This window comes from Scyliorhinus torazame, chromosome 3 (genome assembly GCF_047496885.1).
Source record: "Scyliorhinus torazame isolate Kashiwa2021f chromosome 3, sScyTor2.1, whole genome shotgun sequence".
Taxonomy (NCBI): Eukaryota; Metazoa; Chordata; class Chondrichthyes; order Carcharhiniformes; family Scyliorhinidae; genus Scyliorhinus; species Scyliorhinus torazame.
This window is the reverse complement of record NC_092709.1, coordinates 61,466,225-61,482,514: the sequence shown is the minus strand read 5'-3', so window position 1 is coordinate 61,482,514 and position 16,290 is coordinate 61,466,225. Positions and strand designations below refer to the sequence as shown.

The 16,290-nt window shown below is 46.7% G+C and overlaps 1 protein-coding gene across 10 annotated transcripts in view; it reads left to right on the top strand.

Moving 5' to 3' along the window:
* kiaa1109 (KIAA1109 ortholog) overlaps positions 1-16,290 on the top strand; it is a 626,997-nt gene that overhangs the window by 266,753 nt on the left and 343,954 nt on the right. For all 10 annotated transcript variants that reach the window (XM_072495716.1, XM_072495713.1, XM_072495719.1 and 7 more), the window contains exons 25-26: positions 9,810-9,929; positions 10,840-11,120. In XM_072495716.1, coding sequence (XP_072351817.1) covers positions 9,810-9,929; positions 10,840-11,120 — 401 coding nt within the window. The remainder of the gene's footprint in view (positions 1-9,809; positions 9,930-10,839; positions 11,121-16,290) is intronic.

The following is a 16,290-nucleotide window of genomic DNA, read 5'->3' as shown; positions in this document are numbered from 1 at the left end:
CCAGTAATCTTTCCCTTTCCTTGGCCTCTGTTTTCCTTTTGTGGGCCCCAATGGAGATCAGCTCTCCTCTGACCACCGCTTTTAGTGCTTCCCATACCACTCCCACAGGGACCTCGCCGTCGTCATTGACCTCCAGGTATCTCTCAATACACCCCCGCACTCTTGCACACACTCCCTCATCCGCCATCAGTCCCACATCTAATCGCCAGAGTGTTCTCTGCTCCCTTTCCTCTCCTAATTCCAGGTCCACCCAATGTGGGGCATGATCCGAAACCGCTATGGCTGAGTACTCAGCTTCTTCCACCCTAGAGATCAACGACCTTCCCAAAACAAAAAAATCTATCCGGGAGTACACTTTATGGACATGGGAGAAGAAGGAATACTCCCTAGCCCTAGGTCTAAGAAATCGCCATGGATCCACTCCCCCCATTTGGTCCATAAACCCCTTAAGTACCTTGGCCGCTGCCGGCCTTCTTCCGGTCCTTGAGCTGGATCTATCTAGCCCCGGGTCCAGCACCGTATTAAAGTCCCCTCCTAAAATCAAGTTTCCTACCTCCAGGTCCGGTATACGCCCCAGCATCCGTCTCATAAATCCCGCATCGTCCCAGTTTGGGGCATACACGTTAACCAACACGACCTCCATTCCCTCCAGCCTGCCACTCACCATTACATATCTACCTCCGCTATCTGCTACGATGTTCTTTGCTTCAAATGCGACCTGTTTCCCCACCAAAATGGCCACCCCTCTATTCTTTGCGTCCAGTCCTGAGTGGAACACCTGTCCCACCCATCCTTTCCTTAGCCTAACTTGGTCCGCCACCTTTAGGTGCGTCTCTTGGAGCATAACCACGTCTGCCCTTAGTCCTTTCAAATGCGCGAGCACTCGGGCCCTTTTTATCGGTCCGTTCAGGCCTCTCACGTTCCACGTGATCAGCCTCACTAGGGGGCTACCTGCCCCCCTCCCGTGTCGACTAGCCATTACCTTCTCTAGGCCAGTCCCATATCCCGCCTCCGCGCTCCCGCTCGCTCCCCCAGCGTCGCACACCATCCCCGCCCACCCACTCTTTAGCCATTTCCTTTTGGATTTCCGCAGCAGCAACCCAGTTGTCCCCCCCCCCCCTTCTCCCTCCCTCCTCCCCTCCCCGCTAGATCTCTTTCTAGCTTGATTGCTCCCCCCATATTACTTCCGTAAGTCAGCTAACTTCAACTGACCCCGGCTACTCCTGCTCACTCCTCGACCCCCCCCATGTGGGGAACTCCCATCCGCCTTGCGCCTGTCTTCCCGCCTTATTCTTTCTGGTGCGGGAACATCCCTTTACCTGACCCGCCTCATATGGCGCAGCTCCCTTTCCCCTCCCCCTCCCCTTCCCCATTCTCCAACTATGTCCCGTCTTTCCCGCCTCACCGGCGCCCACATTTCCCCAATGTCTCCCCCCTTCCCTGTTTACTTCTCAATTAACTTCCACCGTAACATTAACAATAACATTTCCTGCAGCATCAGTCCCTCAGTTCCGATCCAATTTCTCTTCTTTGATGAAGGTCCATGCTTCCTCCGCCGTCTCGAAATAATGGTGTCTCTCCTGATACGTGACCCATAGTCTTGCCGGCTGCAGCATCCCGAACTTCACCTTCCTTTTATGCAACACCTCTTTGGCTCGGTTGAAGCTCGCCCTCCTTCTCGCCACCTCCGCACTCCAATCCTGGTATACCCGTACCACTGCATTCTCCCATCTGCTACTCCGCACCTTTTTAGCCCATCTCAGGACCTCTTCTCTATCCTTAAGGCGGTAAAATCGCACGATTATCGCCCTGGGTGGTTCTCCCGCTTTTGGTCTTCTCGCCGGAATCCGATTTGCCCACTCCACCTCCAAGGGGCCCGTAGGGGCCTCAGCACCCATCAGTGAGCTCAGCATCGTACTTGCGTACGCTCCACAGTCCACTCCTTCCACACCCTCAGGGAGACCCAGTATCCGAAGGTTCTTCCTTCGCGCTCCATTTTCTAGGGCTTCGATCCTTTCAGTACACTTTTTATGAAGTGCCTCGTGCGTCTGTGTCTTAACCGCCAGGCCCAGGATCTCGTCCTCAATATCTGTCACCTTCTGCTCCACCACACGGAGCTCTGTCTCCTGGGTCTTTAATGTCTCCTTGAGCCCCTCAATTGCCTGTAGCAACGGGGTCAGCACCTCCCTCTTCAGCAGCTCCACGCACCGTCTCACAATTTCATGCTCAGGCCCCCATGTCGCCTGCGCTTTCTCCGCCGCCATCTTGTACTTCTCTCTTTCTGAGTCTTTGGTCGACGATTCCTCGCGCTGCAGCCGCCGCCGCCGGTTTTTTCCTCCTTCGTTTGGGGGGGACTCCCTTCTCACACGCCCCACACCGGGTTGCGTTGTCGAAAAATTCCCCGTTGGGGCTCTTAAAAGAGCCCGAAGGTCCGTCGGAGCTGGAGCCGCCGAAGCGTGCGGCTAGCTAGGCATCACCGCAACCGGAAGTCCCTTCAGTGGCCTTGATGAGGTCTTTTCACAGTTGTTCCCTCTGCTGCTAGAATTCACCTTTGATACAGGCCCTCAGGTCAGCTTGCAGCTTTAAGCTTGCCCTTCCCCCGCCTGCATGCTGGAAGAGGCCCTGTTTATCCTGTAGTTGCAGCCAAATCTTTCACTGTTTCTGCGTGTGTCTGGCAACCAAGAGACATACCCTTCCTAGGGGACACTGTCGGGGGAATATTGCCGCCTTCTTCCCACACCGGGAAATGTCAAACAAATGCCGTGGGGGCCCTGTAAAAGAGCCCAAAAGTCCGTTCCAAGCAGGAGCTGCCGAATATGCGACCTAGCTCTGCATAGCCGCACCCGGAAGAACACCTTTGTTTATTTCTGTGCAAGGGCTGTCTTTACAATGGCAAAATTACATTTATTGCTTGTCATAATATACATCAGTACATTATGGTGCAATCACATACACACACTGATGGACATGCAGTAGGACCAACCAGCATACATAACACCGCAGTCAATCACCACTGAGAGCACGAGCACTATAAAGACAGGGAACAGGAGAGTTCCCGCTCATTCTAGCAGCAGCCAGCTCAGAGCACAGAGCTCACAGCCTGCATCACAGACATTCACCATGTGCTGAGTGCCTCACCATAGCTGGTGATAGGAAAGGGTCCACAGTTAAGCTGGTATTGCTTATACCCACGTTTACAGTATGTTAGCATAGTTGAACAGTTAATAAAATAGCGTTACACCACTTCAGCATTGTTGGCTTGTTTGTGAACCAGAACACCCAACACGACAGACATTGCTCACCCCACTTACACTGAGGAAGTGACTGTGCCTCTATAATAGTGATAAGTATTTCAGAAATTTGACTCATAAGTAGTGCTTTCCAGAAGGATTCTTGTGTTCCAATGATTCATAGAATTTACAGTGCAGGAGACCATTTGTCCCATCGAGTCTACACCGGCCCTTGAAAGAGCACTCCATCTAAGCCCGAGCCTCCCCACGGGGAGAAAGTGCAAACTTCATCAGACAGTCACCTGAGGTTGGAATTGAACTCGGGTCCCTGGAGCAGTGAGAGAACAGTGCTAACCACTGTGCCGCTAATTTTCTTTGCGGTAGATGTTACAGGGCCTAGAGATTGTGTTGAAGTAAACTTGACCAGTTGGTGAAGCGCATTCTGTTGATGGTCCATATTGTAACCATATTGAGGCTGGTTTAGCACAGTGGGCTAAATAGCTGACTTGTAATGCAGAACAACGCCAGCAGCGCGGGTTCAATTCCCGTACAGGGCCTCCCTGAACAGGTGCCGGAATGTGGCGACTAGGGGATTTTCACAGTAACTTCATTGAAGCCTACTTGTGACAATAAGTGATTATTATTATTATATTATTATCATTGTAACCAAGGTACTCTAGTGGTGGAGGCGATGGATATTGAGTCGAGACTGAGATTGTGATTAGGCCTCTATAACACTAAAACTAGTCAGAGCTTGCATTGCGCCTACTCCATTTAGTTTTTCACACTTTTCAGGAGGTTCTTGAAAGAAGCACGGGACTCTTTGTATACTTAAGTTAATGCAATGCTGATTTTAAGCAACTGCCTGGTATTCCTAAATTACAGAAGAAATTTTAAGAAGGACAAGGGGAGTCAACCCCAAGTAAAAATAACCAAGTTTTATTTAAAAACAATATATATATATATATATATATATACACACTTCACGGTAGACCCTTACCGGGTTCCTACTTGGTCGGTGCCTTACAGACTCACCTTGTATACACTGGGTAATTGAGATACCCTGCCCCTAGTGGGAGAGCTTGTACTATGCAAGAGCATGGAGAAAACCAGCATTCCCACCCCATAGGTCCCATGCAGGATATTATATCCCCCCTAAAGTTCAAAGACCCCCACGACGAGCGATGAGTTGGAGGAGGAACAGGCGGAGGACGTTGGAGTCTCTTCAGCTCCGGTAAGTCCTCATGGAGCTGATGAGCCAGATCAGTCGGTGTATACAGCGACGGTGAATGCCCTCTGCAACAGGAGCGACATGGTGGACAATTGTCAGGAGGCAACTGAACTACGGAGTCGGTCTCCGAGATCTCAGCGGTCCGGGCATCTCCATGTTGGTGTCGGAAGAGCATGCCAGCGTCGACAGAGACTGGAGTCGCCACAGCAGGCTGGTTCGGCAATGGAGCCAGAGGATCCAGGGCAGGCTTCTTTCGAGGCATTTTCGAGGAAGCAGTCTCCGTGAGTGAATGTGATCCAGGTGTCATTTCATTAATTTCCCCCGGACCTGAACTAGGTCAGAGACTGATTCCATTTGACGGATGGCAATCCCAGAGAGCCAGCGAGCACCATCATTGAAGTTACGAACGAACACTGCGTCGTCACATGTGAAGCGGCGAAATGGTCAATGTCAAACTGGGCAACGCCCTTAGAAAATCTTGGTTGCAACACACCTTTGTGCTGATGTCCAGTAAAATTAAATTCAGTCATGTACGAAACCTGCGACCCATTAACATCTCAGCGGGTCTACCCCAGTTGCTGCGTGTGGCGTAGTCCTATATGAGAATAAAAATCTTGCCAGTCTTGTGTCCACCTAGCCGGATGTCTGTTTCTTGAGCCCCCATTTATTATCTGCATGGCCCTTTCTGCTAAACTATTCAATGCCAGATGGTATGGGACGTGTGGACATGATGAATCCCATTGCTCTTCACAAAAACGACAAACTCTTCACTCGTGAAAGAAGCCCCTTATCGGTCGCGAGTACCTCTGGGATTCGGTGGATGGAAAAAGAAATGCGCAATCGTTCGATGGCCACCCGGGAGATGATCGATGCTAATCTGTGGACCTCCAACCACTTTGAGTGGGCGTCCACCAGGACGAGAAACATCAAACCCAAGAAGGGACTGGCAAAATCGGTGTGCACGCAGGCCCAAGTGTGCCTTGGCCACTCCAAAGGATGTAGGGGTGCCGCGAGGAACCTCCGGTGCTCTTGACAGATGGGGCACTGCTGGGACACATTGCAATATCCGTGTCCAAACCTGGCCTTTAGCTTCTCACCAGCATCTTCATTTTAGACACTCCGGGATGTCCATTGTGAAAGGTCTTCAGCACGACAGCTTGTCCCTTCGCCGGGACAGCAACCATGGTGCCCCACAGGAGAATACCGTCATCCACAGTCAACTCCGGCAATTCTGAGGAGAAAGCCTTCAACTCCCCTGATAGCTGCCGATGCTGCCCACCATATAGCACCAGAGGCGGTGATGTAGTGGTATTGTCACTGGATTAGTAAACCAGAGACCCAGAGTAATGTTCTGGGGACCCAGGTTCATACCTTGCCACTGCAGATGGTGAAACATGAATTCAATGAAATGTGGATTTAAAATCTAATGATAATGTCGTAAAAAACAATTTGGTTCACTAATGTCCTTTAGGGAAAGAAATCTGTCGTCCTTACCTGGTCTGGCCAACATGTGACTCCAGACCCACAGCAATGTGGTTTGACTCTCAACTGCCCCCTCAAGGGCAATTAGGGTTGGGCAATAAATGCTGGCATGGCCTGCGACACCCACGTCCCATGAGCGAATAAAAAAAAAAAAAGATGATGCACCTTGGCTAGTACAGGGTTGTTTGTGCCCAGTCATGGAGTCCATAAAATTTAGGACCGCAATACATTTGGCCGCCATAGGGAGACTTCACGGATTTGATCTGCAGGAAAAGACGGCTCAACGCATCAGCATGCATTGTCTGGGTCTCTGGGTGGCAAGCAGCCAATAACACAGCCCAACTCTGAAACCTTGCAGACGCTGTTGGCGTGAACGCCTTATCTTCACAGAATAGGCCTAGCAATGGCTTGTGTTCGGTGAAGATAAAAAAAATGACGTCCATAGAAGTATTGATGAAATCACTTGACACCAAATCCGACCGCCGGGCATTCTTTCCCGATCTGGGCATATTTTCTTTTGGCCGCAGCCTGCGCCTGGGAGGCAAAAGTGATCGAACAGTCATGGCTGACGTCCATTCGATGGGACAAAACTGCCCCAATGCCATACGATGAAGCATCGCACGTGATAAACAATGGTTTTGAGGAGTCAAAATGTGCCAACACACCTGAAGAAGACAACACCACTTCACCTTGTTACCCTGAACCATGCCCCAAGCCCAAGGCTGACGTTTTTTCAAAAGCAAGTGGAGGGGACGAGGGTGGTAGCCAAATTCAGAATAAAGCACCCATAATAACTCACGAATCCAAGAAAAGAGCGAAGTTGCATGGTGTCTCTTTGAGCAGGGGCTATTTTGATCACCCATACCTTCTTGGTGACTGCATGTAGGCTATCTCGGTCCACCCGATATCCCAAATACCACTTCTTCTTTTGCGTGAAACACGCACTTTGTGCAGCGCAGGCGGACCCCGTATTCGGAAAGCCGCTTCAGCACCACTTTGAGGTTCTACAAATGTTCTTGTTCCATGGCCCCTGTGGTCCAAGTGAACAACAACAAGCGATAATCCACGCAGGATGTTCTCCATGATGCACTGAAAGACTGCGCTCGTCGAAGAGACTCCAAATGGAAGCTTGGGTGTACTCAGAGCCCCTTCTGCGTATTAATTGTGACGTACTTCTGTGTGGATTCATCGAGCTCCAGCTATAGATCAGCGTTACTCATGTCCAGTTTTGTGAATGTACAGCCACTGGCCAAATCTTCAATGTGAGGTGAAGGGTAACAGTCTAAGCTTGAAGCCGTGTTCACTGTCGATTTATAGTCTCCGCAGAGGTGGACTGTCATATACGGCATCATGACTGGGACCACAAGCGCCGCCCAATCGGTTCCATTTCAACCTTCTCCACTATAACAGAGGGAACCAGGTGGGCTTAAGAATACCAGAGTCTGGGCTTCCGTATCCACCTGGATTTTAGCCATGGCCTCTTAAATGGTACCCAAACTAGGATGGCAAACTTCTTGGAATTTGCTCAGTACCATCCACAAACCGCCAGATTCCACTTTAAGGATATGCTGCCAATCCAACTGCAGCTGGTGTAACCAATCGCGGCCCTACAGGCTAGGGCCATTTCCATGCACAACAATGAGGGGAGGGCACGACTGGTGCCCATAAACCACTGGAGCAAGGGTGGACTCCACAATATTCAGCTGCTCCCCTGTATTAGGCCAAACGATCCACTGTGTCAACCAAAGTTAAAGCATGCACTCCTTGTTTGATAAGATCAAAAGTGCATGCGCCACCACAGAAACGCCCGTTCCCATATCGAGCTCCATTTGGGCATATGACCATTTACCTATATCGGAACGCGATTAGGGGCCACACACAGGCCAATATCAAACAGTTCAGCTGAGGCATCTCTGCCTCATTCTCTGCCACTTCTGGGTCATCCAAATGCAAGGCCTCAATGCCAGGCTGATGCCTACCTCAACCGGGGTGCCTGAAGCTCTGGCCTTCCTGCTGCTAGCTGGTACACCTAGACCGCCGTCTACCACACAAGCTGGAATCGTCTGAGTCTGGGGACGTCGCAGCGGCTGGTTCTTTGCCCAGAAACAGAGTCACAGCGGCATTTGATCTGGGTCGTGGGGATACACGTGAGGGGTGATGCCCCAAAGCAGTCAGCTCCATCTCTTGGATGGGTGTGCCGTGCTTTCTTGGGACAGGGAGTTAGGGAGACTTCACCCAAAAGCTTTTTCTGAGTTTCCATATTATTGATACCGCAGACCAAGCGATTGCGAAACATATTGGATAAAACAGTTCCATACTCGCAAAGCTCTTCCATAGCCGAGACACATACTCGATGACGGACACATTGGTGGTCCTCTCCGTCGTATTAAACCGATATCTTTGAACGATTATCGATGGGGTTGGGTTAAAGTGTTGCAAAAGCATCAGGGGCTGTTTAGCACAGGGCTAAATCCCTGGTTTTGAAAGCAGACCAAGGCAGGCCAGCAGCACGGTTCAATTCCCGTAACAGCCTCCCCGAACAGGTGCCGGCATGTGGCGACTAGGGGCTTTTCACAGTAACTTCATTGAAGCCTACTTGTGACAATAAGCGATTTTCATTTTCATTTCATTTCATGAGCTGATCGAATATTTGTGTATCTGGTGTCTGTGGGTACGAGAGACTCCAGATCACCCCGAACGTTTGCAGGCCACAGTATGACTGTCTGGCGCTCATTCTTTGTGACATTGTTGACCTGGTAGAAATGACGCATTTGTTCAGTATATTGGTTCTAGTCTTGCAACACTAGCGTCAAATGCATCTCACCGCCCAAACAAAGGCATGGCGAATCAAAGAAATCCAAACCTGGGTCCAGAAAATCAGGGAGGTGGCTCAGTTGAGTAGGTCGCAGCGTTGACAGCAAACCAGTTTACTCCTCGTCGCCAGTTTAGTAAGGACACGGGGAATCCACATCGAGTAAAATTAAGAACAAAGCTTTATTCACAAACGATATGTACATACTCTTCCTGGTAGACCCCCTGCTGGGTTCCTGCTTGGTCGGTGCCTTACTGGCCGACCTTACATACACTGGGTAATTAAGGTACCCCACCCCTAGCGGGGGAGCTCGTACTCAGCAAGGAGCATGGGGATGGCCAGCATTCCCACCCCATAGGTCGCGTGCGGGATATTGCAGAAATATAATCGTTGCCATGCCACCAGCACAGCGTATTTGCATGATCTCATACCAGAAAATTCTTAACATTGCACCTGTTCTGCACCCAAAAACCCCAGGCAGAAGCATACTGATTTTTAACCCAGTGTCCATAAGTAACCTCTGCTGTATGTGGCCTATGCTAAGTGCCAAAACATTAGATCATGACCTCCATGTAAACTAAGTTTGATGCCCTGGTCTAATACTTCATAGACACCATTATCACCTGTTGATTGAACTGCTAAATTCTAAAAGGTGTTCTATACGGTCTGCAGTGATTGCATTACAAACAGAGAAGAGAGAGGACAGAAAACAACCATGATTTTAGACTGATATGACAAACTTTTCAAAGTCAACTGAGCATACAAAATAATATTTCAGGTTGGCAGATAAAGGAGTTAATGGAGAAAGCAAATTAACTGTACCTACACCTTGGGGATGCAGCGATTCAAGAAGGTAACTCACCGCCACCTTCTGAAAGGCAACTAGGGATGGGCAATAAATGCTGGCCTAACCAGTGATGCCCACATCCCATGAAATGAATTTTAAAAAGTTAGAAAAATTATCAATTTTGTCTAAACACTTAATTTCTTATTGCGTATATTTGCAATATTTATCTGCATATGTTTATTTCTGTTTTCTTTTCAATATCTGCAGCTGAAAAGTTTGCCTGGGCCTTGTCAGCGAGCAGATGAACTGAAATACACTATGACTCGGGTCGCAGTTGATGGAGCAGATCTTTTTGTTGTAGAACATGGTTGTGCAGCCAGTATAAAGGTAATCGTTTTCATTTGATTTTCATTCAAACCAAAGAGAAATACATGCTGGTATATGAAATTGAAATGAGAAACAAAAATACAATTACAAATATGATTAGTTGGGCTGAAAGCATTTGGAGCTCAGGTGGCACACCAGTAGGTACCTGGCTGTCACAGCTGGTGAAGGTGGTGTATTTGAATATCAGATGAGGCTAATTGCACAATATTAAAGCATATCCAACTTTACCAGTATACATTTAAAATGGAAATTGGCAATTCTCAGTATCACCAGGGTGGTGTTGATATCTAATTTTTTTTTTTGCATGGAGAATCTGACATAGGGACACGTATTTCAAAATGGATTGTCACACACCAATCAGCATTCTTATTATATAATGGATTATTATTAAGTGATTAATTCTCTGACAGTCTGGTTTATTTTCTTTCCTTGTTTTTGTATCTTCTCATCACCCGTCATCCCTGACTGGTTGTGGGGGTTACTTGGCTCTGCTTTTGATTTTCTGCCATCAACTTTTAGTAGCTGTATGACCCGCTTCTCATTGTCACTGCTCCAAACTATTTGTTTGTCATTTAAAAATATCTTTCTGGCAAAGCTGTGATCATAGAAATGAAATGAATGCAAAATTCTGGTTTTGCACCAATGATACATGGAATTGAGATTTTTTACTGTGACCCTGTAACTAGTATTACAAGTGCCCAGGGGCTTTTGGTTTTCTCATAAAAGCTGCAGAGGACACATTTGACAAATGTTGAGACTTCTAAATGTTGAAAAGAAATGCTCACGGAGCGTATTTATTTAGATGCGCTGCAGATATAACAGAATAAATCATTTTGTAATGTTTATTCATGATAATTTGATCTGGTTCTTGAACAGATGGCTTTAGTTTCTAACTAAGTTTATTTTCCAGATAGGGGCCATTCGCATTGCAGCTTGTAACCTTCATAACCAAGCAGTTGGAGAAGGAGTAAGTGCTGTCATACAAGATGTTCAGCTGAGGCAATATATTGAACAATTTGAAAACTGTAGGCTTGGAATTCAACCCACCGTGCTCCGTCGATCATGTTGGCTAGAAGCTGGTTCAGTTAATTTTGGATTAATCACAGCAGATGTCGCTTTGGCTGCAGACCATCCTGCAAAACATGAAGTGCAAAGGCAATTCTTGGAAGCTCATGACAACCGAACTAAAAGGTACTAAATACCTGTTTTTGTAAGTAGATGATATGGGCTCATAACCTCCTGGCTCCCCAGCAATGCATTTAGGGGATGCGCTGGGGGAGTCCTCTGGGGAGGTCCCATGAATGGGTTTGGAATCCTAGCCAAGGTAAGTCTGTTGAGACTGGCAGTCCACCGGAGATTGCCACACTGGGAAAGTTAAGGTTCATGATCATCTTCTGTTCCAGACAGTGAAATAAATCCCAATACAATTATGGCTTGATTATATTAAAATGTTCCATCTTATCTAATTATCTTATTGCACCAAATGGAGCAACTAGCTGTAATTATCTGGCGCAATATCCTGCCAAGAACAAAAAGGGAAATTGTAAATTTGCTGTTCTTTAAAGGGAAAGCACAGTTAAAATGTGCTCTCAGTCAAGATTTTAAAAAAATATTTTTTTTTCCAATTAAGAGGCAATTTAGCTTGGACAATCCACCTACCGTGCACATCTTTGGGTTGTGTGGTGAGACCATGCAGTCACGGGGAGCATGTGAAAACTCCACATGGACAGTGACCTGGGGCCGGGATCAAACCTGAGTCCTTGGCACCGTGAGACGGCAGTGTTAACCATTCCAAGTCGAGATTGAGATAATCCAGAAAGGAATCATGGAATATGATATTCCCATATCTGGATGAGTTCCTTAATCATAACACACTCCAAACTCTGCTCTTCTGTATAAAATATGAAGGTATCGATCTGCCTTATTGTTCCTAATCTAGTGTGTGAAATGCAATCAGTTCAAATAATTGACATCAGCAGCAATAAGAATATTGGTCTGGGTCAAACATTGTTTTAAACCAATTTAGTCAAAGAAAGAATAATTTCCTAGCTTATTACTCAACAGTATTCTTTATATGGAAACTTTTTATTTCCGGATTCCAAAATGACTGACAATTATGGGCACGCAAAAGATATGGAATCCAGATGATAACTGGCTCTGATCAAGATGAAATAAGCTGCACAATTCCATATTGTTATGAACTTTGCACCAAGTGAATGCCTATGTTGGACCTGCTGGCATGAGACATCATGGGAGTATGAAGTCAATGCTGAAAACTCTCAGGGCATCTCCCACTAAATTGGATATCACTGTGTGACCACTTCTTGTGGGCCTGCCCTGCATCTGGGATTGGAGTTAGCAAAGGATGACAAATACAGTCTACAAGCATGCTGAATAGCGGAAGCAGCTTGCATTAAACTGAGCTAACTGATTTCAGAACCAATGGAACATATCAGAGGTCTACAGTTCTACCACAACCAGTCTGTTGGACATTTAACTAACTGGAGGAGGAAGCTCCACAAACGTCCCCATCCTGCATAATGGCCGAGCCCAATACATGAGTTCAAGAATCTTCAGCCAAAAGTGCCAAGTAGCTGATCCATCTCGGCCTTTTTGATTCACTTACCATGATAGCAGGATATGCCTGAAGGCACTGTATATAGCAAAGTGATGGACTCTGACTACATTCTTGTTGTAATGCTGAAATGTTATCCAGAACTAACTACACACCTAGCCAAGCTGTTCGATTGCAATTAGAATTCTACCATCTATCTGACAGGGCAACATTTTCCAAATATGTTCTTTCTATAAAAAGCAGGACAAATCCAAAATAAAAACAGTGTGTTTCTAAAAGCTCAACATGCCACATTTCATTTGTGGAAAGAGAAGTGTTAACATTTTGAGTTCAATATGACTCTTTTTGGAACTTCCGATGAAGAGTCTCTGTCCACAGATGCAGCCAGATCTATGGAGCATTTCCAACGCTTTCTGTTTCTGTTTCAGACGTCCAACATCTACATTATTTTGCTTTTACTGCAGAAGAGATCTACCATGCGGATCTAGTGGCACTTGCGACACTAAAACTCACTAAAAATTTGAGTTAAAACTTCTCGGGTGCAAATAAGAACCCTTTATTGCCTCTATTTGATTACAATTGAGAATCACTTAAATCTTATTCTCTAATAAGTCTGGCTAGGACTTAAAGAGAAACAACTTGTACACAATTTAACTTACAAAATAATGCAGAACTGGTTTCTTGCTTACGGCAAAACAGCTTGCATTTACTTCAAGAATTAAGAGGGGAAAAGTGAAAGTATAGAGACAGCGAATAGTTTAGATCAAAGTATAGATGATTCATAAATAAAGATGGCCATACGGACCCTTACGGTTATACAAAATCATATCAGTCTTTCATCTATCTACACCTCTAAGTCATCCTAATTGGTTTGAGTTAGAATCAAGTGAGTTTGATTTGACGGTTAGCTGTCAATCTTCAATGTGCAACATGAGTTTTAAATGTTTCATGTTTGAATACTTGTGCATGTTATGGAATGCGATTCTGTGCTGTTAACGCGACCAGCTTAAACTGGTCTTTTGCTGACTTAGTTGTTATCCACATTATGAACAATGGTGCCTTCATGTTACTATGGCGTTGCTATGGTGTTGCTATGTCCTTGATCTGATAAATGGTACAGCACAAGTATAGTGTCAAACTGTCTTGTAAATGTATTTGTTAGCTCAGGAGAAGTGCTGTTTTAATCTATAATGGAATTATGCTGTGTCATGCTGTTTTGTGTCTCTGTTCTGTTGAAGCTATATGTTTTGAAATGACCTGAGGTTATGAGTGTTGAAATCCTTAATTTAAAATGGGTATTTAAAACTAGGGCTTAATATTTACGCTAAATAGCTATCTTTTACATATCAGGTGTATTAGAAAATAGTTGGTTTCTACACTTTTTAGAACTTCCAATGAAGCGTCTCTCTCCACAGATGCAGCCAGATCTATGGAGCATTTCCCACGCTTTCTGTTTATGTTTCAGACGTCCAGCATCTACATTATTTTGCTTTTACTGCAGAACAAATTCAATCCAGCCAAACACTGTCCACAGACCTCTTCCTCTCAGCTATCATTAAAATGATGGAAAGTTTGGCGCAGTGCCCACAAGCAGCATTTACTTAGCAGTTTGGCGCAGTGCTCACAAGCAGCACTTACTCAGCAACAGTGTGTTCACTGATACTCATGGGTTCTACTAGGGCCATCAGCGCGCCTGACTTCCATCATAGCCTTGGTCCAAACTTGTTTAAAAGAAGTTGCTGTCCTTGAGATAAAGATAGCTGTTGACCAAGTGTGACACTACAGGATCTTAGTAAAATTGATGTCTGTGAGAATTATGGGATTGGATTGGATTGGATTGGATTGGATTTGTTCATTGTCACGTGTACCGAGATACAATGAAAAGTATTTTTCTGCGAGCAGCTCAACAGATCATTAAGTACATGGGAAGAAAAGGAAAGAAAAGAAAAGAAAATACATAATAGGGCAACACAAGATATACAATGTAACTACATAAGCACTGGCATCGGATGAAGCATACAGGGTGTAGTGTTAATGAGGTCAGTCCATAAGAGGGTCATTTAGGAGTCTGGTGACAGTGGGGAAGAAGCTGATTTTGAATCTGTTCGTGTGTGTTCTCAGACTTCTGTATCTCCTGCCCGATGGAAGAAGTTGGAAGAGTGAGTAAGCCGGGTGGGAGGGATCTTTGATTATGCTTCCCGCTTTCTCCAGGCAGCGGGAGGTGTAGATGGAGTCAATGGTTGAGAGGCAGGTTCGTGTGATGGACTGGGCGGTGTTCACGACTCTCTGAAGTTTCTTACGGTCCTGGGCCGAGCAGTTGCCGTACCAGGCTGTGATGCAGCCAGATAGGATGCTTTCTATGGTGCATCTATAAAAGTTGGTTAGGGTTAATGTGGACATGCCAAATTTCCTTAGTTTCCTGAGGAAGTATAGGCGCTGTTGTGCTTTCTTGGTGGTAGCGTCGACGTGGGTGGACCAGGACCGATTTTTGGAGATGTGCACCCATAGGAATTTGAAACTGCTAACCATCTCCACCTTGGCCCTGTTGATGCTGACAGGGGTGTGTACAGTACTTTGCTTCCTGAAGTCAATGACCAGCTCTTTAGTTTTGCTGGCATTGAGGGAGAGGTTGTTGTTGCTACACCACTCCACTAGGTTCTCTATCTCCCTCCTGTATTCTGACTCGTCGTTATTCGAGATCCGGCCCACTATGGTCGTATCGTCAGCAAACTTGTAGATGGAGTTGGAACCAAGTTTTGCCACGCAGTCGTGTGTGTACAGGGAGTAGAGTCGGGGGCTAAGTACGCAGCCTTGCGGGGCCCCGGTATTGAGGACTATTGTGGAGGAGGTGTTGTTGTTCATTCTTACTGATTGTGGTCTGTTGGTCAGAAAATCAAGAATCCAGTTGCAGAGTGGCGAGCCAAGTCCTAGGTTTTGGAGCTTTGATATGAGCTTGGCGGCGATTAAGGTGTTGAAGGCGGAGCTGTAGTTTATAAATAGGAGTCTGATGTAGGAGTCTTTGTTTTCGAGATGCTCTAGGGATGAGTGTAGGGCCAGGGAAATGGCGTCTTATCTGGACCGGTTGCAACAATACGCGAATTGCAGTGGATCAAGGCGTTTTGGGAGTATGGAGGTGATGCGCTTCATGACCAACCTCTCGAAGCACTTCATTATGACTGAAGTCAGGGCCACCGGACGGTAGTCATTGAGGCACGTTGCCTGGTTCTTCTTTGGTACCGGTATGATGGCGGTCTTCTTGAAGCAGGTGGAGACCTCGGAGTGGAGTAGGGACAGGTTAAAGATGTCTGCGAATACCTCTGCCAGCTGGTCAGCGCAGACTCCGAGTGCACGACCAGGGATCCCGTTCGGGCCAGTCGCCTTCCGAGGGTTCACTTTCAGGAAGGCCGATCTGACTTCGGAAGCTGTGATGGTGGGTATGGGTGAATTATGGGCTGCTGGGGCACTTGACAGCGGATTGTTGGTTACCTGCTTGAACCGAGCATAGAATGCATTGAGTTCATCGGGGAGGGGTGCGCTGCTGCCAGAGATACTGCTCGGCTTCGCTTAGTAGCCCGCTATGTTGTTTAGTCTTTGCCACAACCGCCGAGAGTCTGTGACTCTAGCTTGGTTTGATATTCCCTCTTGGCATCTCGGATGGCTTTGCGGAGGTCGTACCTGGATTTCTTTTTTGGTCAGGGTCATCTGCCTTGAACGCCTCAGATCTGTCCTTCAGTAGGGAGTCAATCTCGCGATTGAGCCATGGTTTCCGGTTGGGGAACGCACGTA